Source organism: Melanaphis sacchari, unplaced genomic scaffold (assembly GCF_002803265.2).
Source record: "Melanaphis sacchari strain LSU unplaced genomic scaffold, SCAv2.0 Contig7_pilon_pilon, whole genome shotgun sequence".
Lineage (NCBI taxonomy): Eukaryota > Metazoa > Arthropoda > Insecta > Hemiptera > Aphididae > Melanaphis > Melanaphis sacchari.
Window position 1 is genome coordinate 3,114,395 of NW_020271560.1, and position 14,851 is coordinate 3,129,245.

Sequence of the window (14,851 nt, forward strand, 5' to 3'; positions counted from 1 at the left end):
TCAAAAGCACTTTATATTGTTATGATTACAATTTATCTTAACATAGGTACATTTTGATGGTCAGTTTCGCATTATTAGTACAATCGGTACACGGTACACTAGTAGGTATTCAGTCGACTGTCGTGATATTAAATTATTAAATTAGTTTTTAGTCGAGTTCGTGAGTTTAGTTTGTTACTAGTGTGTACCAAAAACTATTGCAATTTAAAAATGTCTGATAAAAAAAGGATTTATCTCAGTGGTTATGCAAAACGAAAATTAAAGAAGGAGGCCGAAGATGCAGTAAGCAAGTTACCTAAATTAACTAATTTTTTTGAAACTATCAACAGTGCAAATAGAGTAGAAACTAATAAAAATAATAAAAATGATTTGGTTCTAAATAATAGTTATATTCATGTTGAAAACATGAATAATGATAGTAATAGTGTAATGCCTAATACAATAGTGACTTCAAAATCTGATAGTTTAAATTTTTCTGAAAATAATATTAACAGTTGTTCTACAATAGAAAACTCAAAATCTGATACTAATAATTTTTATGAAAATAATGTTGACAATGATTCTACAGCAAAAAATGCAGTGATTGCAATGAATTTTAATTCGAATATTCATACTATTGAACTTGATATTGAATTATATCAAGATCCGGGAATGTGGCCATTAGTGTTAAACAACAATTTTATAGAATTATGCTGCTTAAAAGGACCAGAATTTTTTCAGAATATATATGTTAGTTCATTAAGAGAGAAGTTTATATATTTTGAAAACAAAGCAAAGGAATTATCAACTAATATTTTGCCCTGTGGAGAAAAAATTGTTAGGAAAAAAAAATTCTCGGATGGTACAACAGAAGGAAATTCAAACTTATGCGAAATAAGGAAGTTTGAGGTTGATACTTTTTATGTTATTATTGATTGTTTAGTTACTGAACTTGATAAAAGATTAAACGCATATGATAATCTTTGTAGTATTTTTGGGTTTATTACAAAATTCGGTTCACAATTATTATCAGAGACTTCTACCGACATATTCATTAGCACATTTAAAGATGATATTGATACAATAAATATAAGACAAGAGATTGTGCACTTTTCTAGTTATGTAATGCAGTTAAATTTACCAATAATTTCTCCTCAAAATATTTACTTATATGTACATGAAAATAATTTAAAAGAAGTATTTCCAAATGTGTACATTTCTCTGCGACTTTATTTAACTTTGCCAGTTTCTAATTGTGAAGCAGAAAGAACAAATTCAAAATTAGAACTAATTGAAAATGCCAGAAGAACGTCCCTTCATCAAGAAAAATTAAATTCACTCGTTCGTCTGTCTTCTGAAAGGGATATAACTAATACACTTGATTTTTCAAATCTAATTCAAAAATTTGGTGAATTAAAATCTAGAAAAAAACCATTGTCTTAAATTATTTAACAAATTATTTCTTTAATTATTATTTATTTTTTATTTTAATTTTTTTATTATTTACATTGACTATGTTGAAAAATGCATTGCCACTTTGACTTTGTATACAATGTATATGATGTATATAAGTAAACATTTGTTTGAATTAAAAACTGTACTAAAACTTCTTTATTTTTATATTTATATTTTTAATTGCATCGTTTTATTTATATTAATTGCCATTAAATAATTTTTTGTAGCTTTATTATGGTATAATTGATTTTTAATCCTATATAAAATAAATTGAATATAACAAATCTATATATAACATAAAGACTGCATTTATAATTTAAGTTGATAATAATAATAATGATAATAATTAATTTTGGGGCCCCATTAGAAAATTTGACCCGGGCCCCAAAATTCCTAAGTTGGGCTCTGTGTTATATTGTAGATATGATATTCATAAAACCTAATCGATCGCCCGTTGACGAGATATCTTTCTTAAGTAAGTACTTTCTTCAATACTCTAAGCTTACACACCCTTCAACTGCTTAAAAATATTTACTGCTACTTAAAATTAAAACCATCATTGTTTGCTCAATGATACGCTTTCGTTACAGCACTGCCTTAATAAGCACGAAATAAAAAATATTTAACTAACGTAAGCAATATAAACATTACATTATATATAATCATTAATCATTATTCTATACACGTACGCATAAACTTAAACATAATGCCCCTATAACCTAACACCGACATTTAAAAATAAAGATAATTAATCCGGGATTTAAATATTTGCGAAACATTTTTTCCAGAAAATTAAATCAAATAATATTGATTTTTGTAAAATGATCTTTTAGAAAAATGAACGGTAATCGTTGATATCAGAAAAATGCTACTACAGCTGCAATAAGAAGTATTAGGTATAAAATAATATCATGTTATATTTGTTATTACAAGCATTATTAATTAAAAACAATATTTAACATCGTTAAATGTGTACCTCTATTGCCTAAACACTACGCCGTGTCATACCGCGTGTTTAAAATGATTAGAGTTTAAGCATAAGTAAAGGCTTAGACAGACTGCCAGACTGGGTTAATTAGCTCAAAAAAATGATGTAACTAAATCAAGTGGCTTATTAATATTATCAATTTTAAATCATATATTATATTTTTATATCAATAACAAAAATAAATTTAAAAAAAAACATGGTATAATTAAATTTATAATCCTTTAAAAACCTACAAATTGCAATATTTTAAATTTAAAACTAAAAAAAACGCATATTAAGCCTCGTTGTATTTCTAATAAATTTCATTGTATTCTCTAGTAAAGTAAATGTAATCAATTTAATTAAAACTAACATTAATTAAATTACTAAAGTTTTAACGGTCATGTGGTTAGTTAAGTACTAAAGTATCAAGAACAGTGAAATTTAAATTTTTCAAAAGATTTGACCAAGAATATTATTAGAAAAATAAACACTCTTATAAAAAGTACAGAATATTTATAAAAATATGGCCAGCTATGTTCAAAGCTCAATTTTTCTAAGATTATAGGTTCTATAAAAAGGCCCACTAAATAAACTAATAAATCAATTAAAACCCATATAATATTGTGTTGGTTTATTTATTTGATGTGGCAAAGTCATAATTTACATAACAAAATTTTGCAATGGTAATTTGTTAATAAAAATTTGAATTTTCAATCTTATAAATTTTATATAAAAAAAAAAAAAATGATAAAATGTTATGCATGATAATATAATAATTTTATGAGATTAACATTTTCTTATTTCAACAAGTGCATATATACCTGTTCTTCTAAACGGCAACAAATTAAAAACACAAATATTTTGGAATAATTAAAATAAATTAAAATAAAAAAATAGATTATAAATTTAAATGTATTTAGTAGAAAAAAAAAATAATTATGAATGTAAAAATTTTTTATTTACGCATGATTCTTATAAGCGCAAAATAAAAAACATCTCCAGTTGTATGGTTCGTTTTGAACGTTATTTTGTTCTTTTTAACTTAAAAATATATTGTTTAAAAAAAGTGTCAAAAAATTTTTCATTTACTACAAAAAATTAATAAAAAAAATAATAATTAAAAAAAAAATCGAAAACATAAATAAATAACGATAAAATCATGACTTGTCTTGAACATCAACCAACTTGAGTCTCTCTGACATTTCTTTTTGGGCAGTTTCTTCAGGCAAAATTAAGTCTGTATACTCGATTTCAGAGACACTATGATATCTGAAATAATGAGAAAAAATTAAATTCTGTTTTAATAAAAATATTCTAATTAATGTATGTAATTATTTTAAGACTTTAATAACATAATTACATATATTATATTATCTAATTTTACAAAGGTATAGCAGAGCAATATTGAGTATAGCAAATATATTTTTAAAGTTTAATAATATTCATTCCAAAACATGTAAAATAAATTAAAATATAAGACCCTCAAATTTTATTACTTATTTATTAATACTCATTATTATTTATATTTTATATATAAAAAAAAAAAAACCTTAACATGCAATTAAATATAAAATTAAATTCTAGATTTTGATTGAACATAATACATGTAATTGAAAAATGAAACATAAATGTTTATACATTGATAAATTTTGTTGACATAATTATAATTCAGGAAATGTACATTATTACTATTTATTACTATATATATATATATATATATATATATATTTCTCGGTTATCTAGTCGTAAATAATTTTGGTACACATATATCTAATAACAAATTGAACGTAAAATAATATATACAAAAAAATATATAAATAACCAAAATGTATTAAAAATATAATAATTATACCTATAGAAAATTTTTTTTTAATTACATTTCTAATTATTATAAATTTTTACACATTTAGTGGTGAAAAATTGATTTTAAATAATAATATAACACAATATGTATTATTATTTAGTATTCAATACCAAAAAAAGCTTTTACATATAACTAATCACAAAATCAAACATGTTAACATACCTGGCAGACTTGTACTTTGTTCGAATGGCAGATTGTTGGGAATGTGGAGCAGTTTTATAAGTTTGATTTAAATGCTTAAGAACAGGTATCAGATCATTTAAACTATATTTAGTTAATTCAAACATGTTTTCAGGCCAAATAACTTCATAGTTTAATATTAATCTAGCTAATGCAACAGCTCCACAGCCAATCAAAGAAGGTGTATAAGATAAGTAGGGATCAGCTTCTAGTAAACTCATTTCACCCAAATACTAGAAACAAATAATTCATTTTCATTATAATTAATTTATTCAGAAATAGTATAATATAGATTATATACAAATTAAAACTTACCATTGCTAAGTACATAACTTTCAACGGAACATTACAATGAACACAAATATGAGTCAAGAAAATAACAGTTGTGGGATTTGAGACATCAAACCCTAAAACTTTCAATATTAACTGTTCCATTTTAAGCACTTGTTTTTTTGTATAAGTATCATCAGTTATATAAACAAATTCACTAACATCTGGAGGATAAATTTCTTCATATTTCCTATAAAAAAAATTATAAACATCAATTTTAAAGTCATTGTGTATATAAAAAATAATTTAACTTACGATGCAACAAACATAGCAGCAGTACCCAACAATTGGAGTTTAGCACGGACAACAGACATTAAACTCAGAAAACGATCAATAAATGAAACAGCTAAGTACAGTGTTTCATTTTGTAGCTTATATTCTTGTGCTACTTCAACCAACCAATCAACTAATATTGCTCTCATACTATACGTCACATCTGGTTGTCTTCTCATGTATCCAGGTTTAGGACGATGTAATTTCTATGTATCAAAAATTTTTTTAGTAAGTAAATACATTTTTAACAACTGAATAATATATCTACCATTACCTCAACATTTCTGAGATAAGAATATAACTCGCAAGTGTAAGTATCTACATCACAACTTAACCTATGTGCAGTCAAAGAATGACTAGTACTTTGTAAAGACTTGTCATGATCAACTGACATAGGTGAGTATACACTGCTTGAATCTACTGATTCGTCGATATCTTTTATGTCTTTCTCATCTGTTGGTATATTTTTTATGGATGGTGGAATAATTTGGCTCACATCAGACAACGGTTTTCTTTTCTCTTTCAATTCTATTTTAGGTACAGTAACCTAATGAATAAATATGTATAAATATATTAGAATAATAAATAATATTATATTCATAAATTAGGTAGTTATAATATATTATTAGTTATTACCTTTGCTTCATTGATATTAACTTCATTCTTGAGCAGTGATGGCTTTTGATTTTCCACATTTTTTCTTGAGAAGTTTTCACTAGCAGCAGCTTTTTTAAATACTTGTGGATCTTCATGAATTGTAAATGGAACTGATGATTTGGTAGTAAACTCAAATTTACTGGATCCTTGAGGCTAAAATAAAATGATACTATAAGTACTACTATGCACTGTTTTATATTATTTAACTGCAAAATAATGTATATCCATTATAAGTACTAATTAATAATATTTTTTTAAATAATTATACAATATTGTTTTTAATTAAAATAGATCCTCACTAAAACTGAAGGATATATTGAAATAACACCTATAAGTTATAGTATATATTATATCTATACAGAAATAATAGAATATTTTAACTTATTCAAGGTAAAATAAATTTCATGTATAGATACTTATTATTAAAAATTTTATAATTTCATGTTTTTGGGCACAAGTCAATGAATTTAAATAAAATCACTACAATAATACTTATATTAAATCATAACTAATTAAGTTAGAAGTATTATGTAGATAGCCAATACATTTAGAGTAAACTAATCCCAGCACATAATATAAGAACTGAAAAAATTAAAAATTTAAATGAAAACTAGAAACTTTAAAAAAAAATCAAATTTAAATAATTTTTAACAATTTTATTATACAAATGTTATAAATTAAAATTTGTATTGAATAGGTACTTTAAAAATTGAGGAAAATTGGTTGAAAAATTGTATTCTATATATATATTCAAAAATATATATTAGGTAACAAAATAATTTAAACAATATTTTTCATAAAATCTAAAGAATACACATTTTTACATATCCCAATTTAAAAAATTCTAAGTAAATTTTTAAATAAATAACCAAATTAAGTACTAGTATTTATAAAATATAAACAACTGCTAACTTATAATTATATAGGTAGATAGTGCAAATTAGCATATCCACAGAATTCAATTTGCTATAAAAATTGTATTTTGTACCTACCTACAAATACTTATTATTTCTTAAATTTAATGAGACCAATTATTGACAACATACAATTATAATTATCATGATATACTAACCTATTATGGTTATTTTATTTGAATAAAAATGCTATATGTATAAATCACTTATAAATGGAACACTAAGTCAAAGATTTGACTAGGTAATTAATATATTAAGATTATAAAAGAACTTTTGAATTATAGTGTAGGTAGAATAGTTTGTTGTAAATGGTCAATTGAGTTAATGAGAAAAATAAATGAAGCCATTTGATAACTAAATAGGTAACGATTGCAGTAAAGGGTACATACATAATTTCCGTCGACCCAATTAACATATTAAAAATAAACCAATTTACAAAGGAAATCCCACATTGAATTTTTCGGCATATTGTTACATAGCAACTGCTCTGATTTATCATAATGTTAAAAAACAATTATCATAGGCCTTGGTTAAAAATAACCTCGCCCACGTTCAAGTAAAAACACTATACTTTAATCCAAGATCCATTATCCTCGTAATTTATCATTAAATACAAGATACGAATTTAAAAAAAAAAAACAATTAACGTCAAAATTTGAGAAATCGATTAAATACTATATAAATTTAAGCACCTTGGATTTCGGCTGCGGCTTTTTGTTGAAAGGTTGTTTGGCGTTCAGCACCCCGAGCACCGACCGTCGTTTGGAGGGTTGTTGATCCCTCGATGGCACGTTATTCTCCTTGTTGCGCAAAACATTATTGGCGTTTTCTTGATCTCGAAAAACCGTAAATTCCATCTCTTGTCGCGATTTGTAATAATAATGATATTCGATATTATTATTAAATAATAAATATCCCGAATTTTAACGGCGGCGTTCGTGTCGATGGCGCTGGTCAGTTGTCAAGCTTTAAGTCGTCATTCAGGAGCGAACGAATTCAATATGTTATAGGTAACAATATTTTTATCGTGTTTTCAGTCGTAAAAAAAAAGATAAAATTCTCGAATTTTACAGATTTATACAGGTAATAAATGTATAAAAGAACGCACTAATAGTTGAGCGAGTTATGAATAGGAAAGCAAACTTACGTAATAAAATTTTATGTATTGGTTATGACCGTTCTAATTACGAAATAATTTACGAACACCAGACCTATACCTAGTTATTAATAATTAACAATCAATACTCCGTGGATTAGATCGAAGTTGTTTGAACGGACGACGGGACTAAACGTTGCGCGACCCGACCGCCTTTAATGGAAAAGACTCGCGACAAACAATTAACAAATGCTCACAAAATCGTAACCGTTATTTTTTTAAACGACAGGTGCAGCTGAGGTGTTTGGCCGAGTCGACTGACGACGCGTAATTGTTGCAGTGCTACCTACCTATCAGTTACCGTCGGGTTGGTTACACTGTTAGTATCCTTATCGTCGATAACGTGTATTGAGGCGGTTTCGTAGATGGCCATAATTTGTATTATATATTATTACTCTACTATGAAACAGCCGCGGCGCGATCCGGCCCGGACCTCGTGCGTCGTGCTCCATACCGTGATAAGACGTGCACTACACTACTACAGTGGACAGGTCGAACAATCAACGACAAAACCAATAACGGCAATAACCATTAGCCGACGGAAATTCTTGTAGGACATGTAGTTACTGAATTTAATTTTTTTTAATTTGGTCTTTAACACCTTCAAATTTGATCAATTTGAGTAGTAGACATTTTCGAGATGAACTCGATTAAGAAGTGAGTACGATATTCCAATTATTAAACAAATGGCTTCTAACAGTTCTAACAAATATATTTAAAAGTACGTCCAATTTTATACGGTTTACCATTTTTTCAGAAATATTCAAGACACATATGCTAAGGAATACCTGGTAAGTTTATTTTCATTTTTTAAAATCGATTATTTTTATACATAATAAGTTAAATACAATTAAAAAAACACTACTTTAGGCGCTTAATAAAAGAAATGATGGTAGAGAATTAATGAACTTTCGAGATGCATCACTAAATTTGAACACCATACATACAGCAGATGGATCGGCAGCAGTAAAAATTGGGAATACAGCTGTTGTTTGTGGCATTAAAGCAGTAAAATGGATTATTTAATTATAATTAAATTTTAACATTCTATTAAGTATCTTTACTATTCTAGGAACTAGGTGTTCCTAAACCTGAAACTCCAGATATTGGATATCTTTCAGTGAATGTTGAACTACCTAGCCTATGCTCTAAAAAAATTCGACCAGGTGTTCCATGTGATGAAGCGATGCAAACTACTAGTTTCCTTAATGAAGTGTGTAATAATTGCAAAATATTAGATTTACAACAATTATGTATTTCTGTAGATAAATTAGTATGGGTCTTGTCGTGTGATATATATTGTTTGAACTATGATGGATCTGTTTTAGATGCATGCTTAATAGCCTTGTTGTCAGCACTAAAAACAGGTAAATTTAAAAATATTTTAATGCCAATATTATTTTAATCAATAAAATATTTTGTTGTAGTTAAGATACCAGAAGTAAAATACAACAAAGAAACTGAAGAAACACATGTAATTGAAAATTACATTCCATTAAATGTTAACAGTTTACCAGTATCATCAACTTTTGGAGTCTTTAGTGAAAAATATATTTTAGCTGATCCAACTGAAGAAGAAGAGCAACTATGTGTTAGTAAATTGACAGTTGTGACCAATGGTTCCTTATTATTTTCATTGCACAAACCTGGTAAGTCATAATTTTATAAGGTTATTCAAAATATTAAATCTTTAAATATTCCTAAATAACTTAATATCATACCTTTGGCATAAATGTGCGTATATACTTATAAGTAAAGTTTGGATTTAAAGACTATTTAAATAATTAAAAAATTACTTAAAATGTAAAAAAGGCAAAAAACAAAAGTATTTGTTAACAGACAATCTTAAATTTACACATCATGAACACATTTTAATTTATAAGTTCTTTCATAAATAGTAATCACAAGGTAAATTAACTTCATCTTATTATTGTGATTGAACATATAATCACAATAATAAAGCATATTCATTAAAGGTTATTTTATACATATCATTAATATTATTTTCACTAGCTTTTACCAATTTTTACTGTAATTATGCTCAAAACAATTTAATTTTTATTTCAATTTCTTATGAAAAAAAAGAGGTTTTTGTCTTCAAATCCTAACCTTACTTATAATTTGTGACGCATAGTTAGTATCATTTTTTAATTTTAATAAATACTATTCACAGTAGCAACAAAATGCAACTAAAATTAAACATATAATATGAATGACACAGTTTCAAGAATAATACCTAATTGAATGAAAATGTATTAATGGATCAATCACATTCCATTAAATCATGTTTAAAGGATCATTAGCTTACTACTGATTCATTGAATGTTTAATGGTTATTCATATAACTCAACATTAATTTTTTATAGACAGGCATAATTGCTTAAATTTTGTCTAAATCTCATTTTGTTGATTTAATAATTTTTACTTTTTCTTTTAAACTGTCACTGAACGATTCCCCTCTCTGCACACTGCATAATTACCCAATGGTCTGTGATATCAGCCACTTACTATTCACCTACCCCAACCTATCAACAAATCGTGACCACCTACTGTCCCTTTTGAACACCTCAAATATCCCTTTCAATATTATAAATATTTTCTCAAATAAACAAAAAAATATATTAAATATATTATTTTTCTTTAACCATACTGGCTTTTTAATTTAATTGTATATTGTTACTATTTTGTTTTTTGTTTTTTTCTTTCTTTTTCTGTATATAACTACTATATTATACTAAATAATTGTTGAAACTAATTGTAATTACAAAGTTAAAATAAAAAAAATAATTATTTTTACGTATAAAAACAAAAATATGACATTATCATGTAATTTAGTTGCTATACAGTTTAATTTTATTTATTTTGATACTTAATACAACGCTAAATATTCCTTGGTTTTATATTCTTATCTCAATTATATAAGATATTTAACTTAATATTGAATTGTAAGATACTAAATTTATATAGATGTGTATGTGTCTTGTTATGTTGCTAGTTCATAAATAATCTCATTTATTTATATAATATTTAATATATTGATTAAAAGCAACAAATAAAATTGTTTTCTTTATTTTTATTTTAGGAGGAGAATTCATAAAAGATAGCCAAATTCAAAATTGTATTAGACTCGCTCAAAACAGAACTAAAACAATTCATCAATTATTAAAAGCTGCTCAATAAAATAACTGTTATAAAATTATAAATATATTTTTAAATGTGTAATATTATATAGTGTTCTATTTTTTTAATTTGAACTCGTAATATAAAACAAAATTTATACTTTTAAGTAACTAAAAAATAGTTTATTTATTAACAATTTGGAATGATTTTTTTTGTATTTAAAACTAGCTATTAAATTATAACAGTAATGTATTTTTGAACATGTATCATATAGTAGTTTTTTGATACTAAATGACTTAATGTTATAGTCTTTTATTTGTCAGTTGTACAAACTTAACAGTAAACACTTGATATCAAAAGGGCTAATCTACATATTGTGGTGGATTAGATCTAATGCTATGTATTGCCATATTTATTTTTTTTCAACTCCAGCAGGAATGTTACAAAATCATTATGGTGATATGTGTATGTAGAAAATACCAATTGGTATAAATCACTGCTTAAAAAAATAGATGGCTTGAGTATATACATAATCATAATCACAGACAATTATAGTTCAAGTGATATATTTAATCAAGAAAACAAAAATAGAATTAATGCTAAGTCCTAATAACTGTATAATAAAATAATTATTGTCACTAAATAAATGTAGTTGATTAATTTGGCTGTAGAATTAACAACACTATAGTGTAAAATGTGAAACATTTTGACCTTAGATTCTATAAGAAGTAGAGGCTTCTTTAAACAAAGATTTAATTAAATAATGTTGCTAGAAGCCAATAAAGAATTATAAAGTAATATTTTTTTTTTACTTAAAAATTAATTTAAAACATTAACATTGTATATTAATATTATTCTTTCCATGCCTTTGTTTTATTAAAAAAAAAAATCATAATTTCCCTGTGGTTTTCATAAATAATGTGGTCTTAAAGTAGTTTGGATGTATCTTTGGGGCCCCAGCCTAAGTTAACCACTTGTGTAGATGACTATAGGCTGTACAGTTGTAAAAAAGAATGTCAAAATTATTCACAAAATACTGAAATAGAATAAAATATGATCTAAAACTATATAATTACCAAACATAAACTAAATAAATTATCAGCAATATTTTTTTATAATTATACTATTATGATGTTCAAGAGACCACAAAAATAGATCATAATAACTAAAATTTAAAATATACACATCTAATAAGGTATACTTTTACTATCACATATTACAAAACTATCTGTGATTTTAGTTTGTAAGTTGTAACATGCTTTTCTTAAACAAAAATTATGTGTTATCATTTCTACCTTTTTAAAGTTTGTTTATTTATTATATTTTTAATGAATAACAGTCATATGTAATTTGAAAATGGTTGTTTAATATTAATTATACCTTATATTGAAAATTATTCTCGTCGTAAGCCCTTCATAATAATATGACTCGTGGTCATTATTGTCTTATTGATAAAATATTTATCTTAATTCCCTAAAAATTAATGCACAAAGATTCAGTTTTTCAAAGCATTCATTAATTTTTTTTCAACGAAACTAAAACAATTTTTGGATGAATGATAAAGCTAACTAATTAATATGTTATTCTAAGCAATCAAAAGTTTAAGTTATATCTAGTCACAGAAGTGAAAGCTGTGTTAAAATCACTTAACAATTAACGTTACCTTGTGATAAACACTAAATTATAATACTCGTATTATGATCAAATTCAAATTGTGATTACTTATTAAACTTAAAGGTATTTTATAAACATAATTTAAGTCATTCCTCGACTGAGCAAACCGTAAGTTATTGATTATGAATTCTTGATACTGAAAATTGACATTAAATACTGTGTTCGAGCCCAAATTGGGTCGGCGAGCCATAGAGAAAATCTCGGTGAGCCGGTTACGACTGTAATTTAATTTTTTTTTTATTGTAATAAAAAATCAATAAAAACATTAGTAAAAATATAATTGAATCGAATTATTAAACCATACAATAGCTGTAACTGCAATCGAAATTAGGAATCCTAAAATTTGGTAAGTTGATACCAATAATACCTACCTACCTTACTTTTTTGGCACTGACCGCTTAGACCCAATTATAATTTTTAACGAACGTACAAAATAATTTTAAATAATACATGCCTTTAAGGTTATAAATATTTTCAATGATGATTCGTGGCTATGATGTGTCGTATATACTAGAAAAATTACTATTAAAGTACACTACTCATCGATCACTTTTTCTTACGACAACCAACCAACAACCTAAATACCTACTTACCTACTGCTATGAAACTATTGAAAAACTACGAGGAAAACACAAAAAACTATTGAAATAAACACTAATATCTGTTTCAAAATTTTAAATAAAGACTATTGAGTTTTTATAGGTATGTTAATTTTAATATCTTTGCATTTTCTTCAAAACTGCAATAATATTTTCTCAAGTCCCTACACTGCGTTTTTCGATGTCAATATGTTTTTTTAATTTATTTATTGTCCTTTGAACAAGTCATTTGGATTATCATTTGTATAATATACGTGTATTGTATACGTTCCTTATTTAATATTTTATTTCAGATTCATAGTTATAGAAATGAGTAATTACCGCAAATACATATACTAGGTTTTTAAATAAATATAACTTTTGATTTTTCTAAAAACATATCTGTCTTATTTAAAATAACCATCAATTTTTAAACAGAATTTCAATCATAAACTATTCCTAAAAGTCTCTTTTATTTGTTGTTAACATAAAAAAAAAAAATTCTTGCCTTCTTAGACCTAATGCCATTTCCCAATGCATGTCTTAGTACCTTATTATGTTTGATCAAATAGAAGCTCAAAAACGCTTAAATATTTTATTCAACATTTTACAATATTTTCTAGAAATAAGTATGAAGAATTTATTTTTAAATTATAATTGAAAATAAAAATTGTATCATTGATAAAAAAAAAGTGCCAACGGCACGTAGTGTTCCCAAGCGGTCACCCATCCAAGTACTAACTACGCCCGACGTTGCTTAACTTCAGTGATCGGACGAGAACTGGTGTATTCAACGTGGTATGGTCGTTGGCGAGATTCTTCTGAGAAAATAATAATATTTAAACACAATAAATCTTAATAATTAATGAAATATTATTTAAATATTAATACATTTCGAAATCATACCATACTACTATTAGTAAGTAATATATAAATTATTTAAAATAAAATATATATTATCATGCTGATTTTTATGATTGTGAATGTTTATGGAGGTACTTAGGAGTTGCTTGAGTTTTTCTACGCCGGCATAGAACGGAAATTTAACTTCAACTAGTTAATTAGTAATATTCGTCAATAAAACTTTATTAAAGTAAACGCAACACTCTACAATAAACATTAATGTAAAAATTGAATTTTGATTTTGTAGTAAAAATTCAGTTGCTATATTGCCATAACCATAAGTAGATACGTCCCTGAAAATCGGGATTGTGGTACTGGTTTTTGATTTTATATCCCGGTGTCCCGAACGATATTTTCGGGACGACTATATGTCCCGGTTTTGGGAAAAAATTAAAATAATTTAATTTTGACAATTTTTTCAAATAATAATGTAATTGAACCAAAACGTTATTTTTATTTTATTAATAGGTACCTATGTAGTATGTACCTACATCTGTAAAAGAGTTAAAAAATATAATCAATTTAATAGTTTAACTAACTGGAAAAATAAAATTGCTAGTGAAAAATGACAATTTTTTTTTAGTTTGTCAATATATCATGAACAACACAAAACTTTTAAAATTAGCTCGATAATCGATATGTTTTTGCAATACCACCGCACAACACTAATATATATATAGAAATATAGAATGTGTTTTTTCTTTAATGGAAATATAATGGACTGACGAACGAAATCGTCTTCAGCTTGATGGCCGATGCTTGATACCATGGAAAGCATTTTAATGTGCAAGTACAATT

The 14,851-nt window shown here is 25.6% G+C and overlaps 2 protein-coding genes and 1 non-coding gene across 3 annotated transcripts; 1 reads left to right on the plus strand and 2 right to left on the minus strand.

Moving 5' to 3' along the window:
• Positions 1 to 3,354: 3,354 nt before the first annotated feature.
• LOC112601775 (cyclin-A2) lies at positions 3,355 to 7,992 on the minus strand. The gene is made up of 7 exons (XM_025349553.1): positions 7,315 to 7,992; positions 5,688 to 5,861; positions 5,326 to 5,598; positions 5,034 to 5,257; positions 4,764 to 4,968; positions 4,431 to 4,681; positions 3,355 to 3,673 (listed from the first exon to the last, which is right to left on the minus strand). The coding sequence occupies exons 1-7, from the start codon at positions 7,477 to 7,479 to the stop codon at positions 3,562 to 3,564; spliced, it is 1,404 nt and encodes a 467-aa protein (XP_025205338.1). The 5' UTR covers positions 7,480 to 7,992; the 3' UTR covers positions 3,355 to 3,561.
• Positions 7,993 to 8,180: 188 nt separating this feature from the next.
• Positions 8,181 to 11,005, plus strand: LOC112601776 (exosome complex component RRP43-like). Its single transcript, XM_025349554.1, has 6 exons — positions 8,181 to 8,435; positions 8,536 to 8,569; positions 8,649 to 8,786; positions 8,851 to 9,145; positions 9,206 to 9,427; positions 10,861 to 11,005. The coding sequence occupies exons 1-6, from the start codon at positions 8,419 to 8,421 to the stop codon at positions 10,956 to 10,958; spliced, it is 804 nt and encodes a 267-aa protein (XP_025205339.1). The 5' UTR covers positions 8,181 to 8,418; the 3' UTR covers positions 10,959 to 11,005.
• A 2,838-nt stretch (positions 11,006 to 13,843) lies between these two features.
• Positions 13,844 to 13,962, minus strand: LOC112601945. The gene has a single exon (XR_003115072.1). It is a non-coding gene; the product is annotated as a 5S ribosomal RNA (ribosomal RNA).
• Between the last annotated feature and the right edge of the window lie 889 nt (positions 13,963 to 14,851).

Coding starts and splice junctions, on each gene's coding strand:
- LOC112601775 (XM_025349553.1), bottom strand. CDS start 7,479: ATGGAATTTACGGTTTTTCGAGATCAAGAAAACGCCAATAATGTTTTG. Junction 5,258..5,325: donor CTTATCTCAGAAATGTTGAG/GTAATGGTAGAT, acceptor TTTGATACATAG/AAATTACATCGTCCTAAACC. Junction 4,969..5,033: donor GCTGCTATGTTTGTTGCATC/GTAAGTTAAATT, acceptor TTTTTTTTATAG/GAAATATGAAGAAATTTATC.
- LOC112601776 (XM_025349554.1), top strand. Junction 8,570..8,648: donor CATATGCTAAGGAATACCTG/GTAAGTTTATTT, acceptor ACACTACTTTAG/GCGCTTAATAAAAGAAATGA. Junction 9,428..10,860: donor ATTTTCATTGCACAAACCTG/GTAAGTCATAAT, acceptor TTTTTATTTTAG/GAGGAGAATTCATAAAAGAT.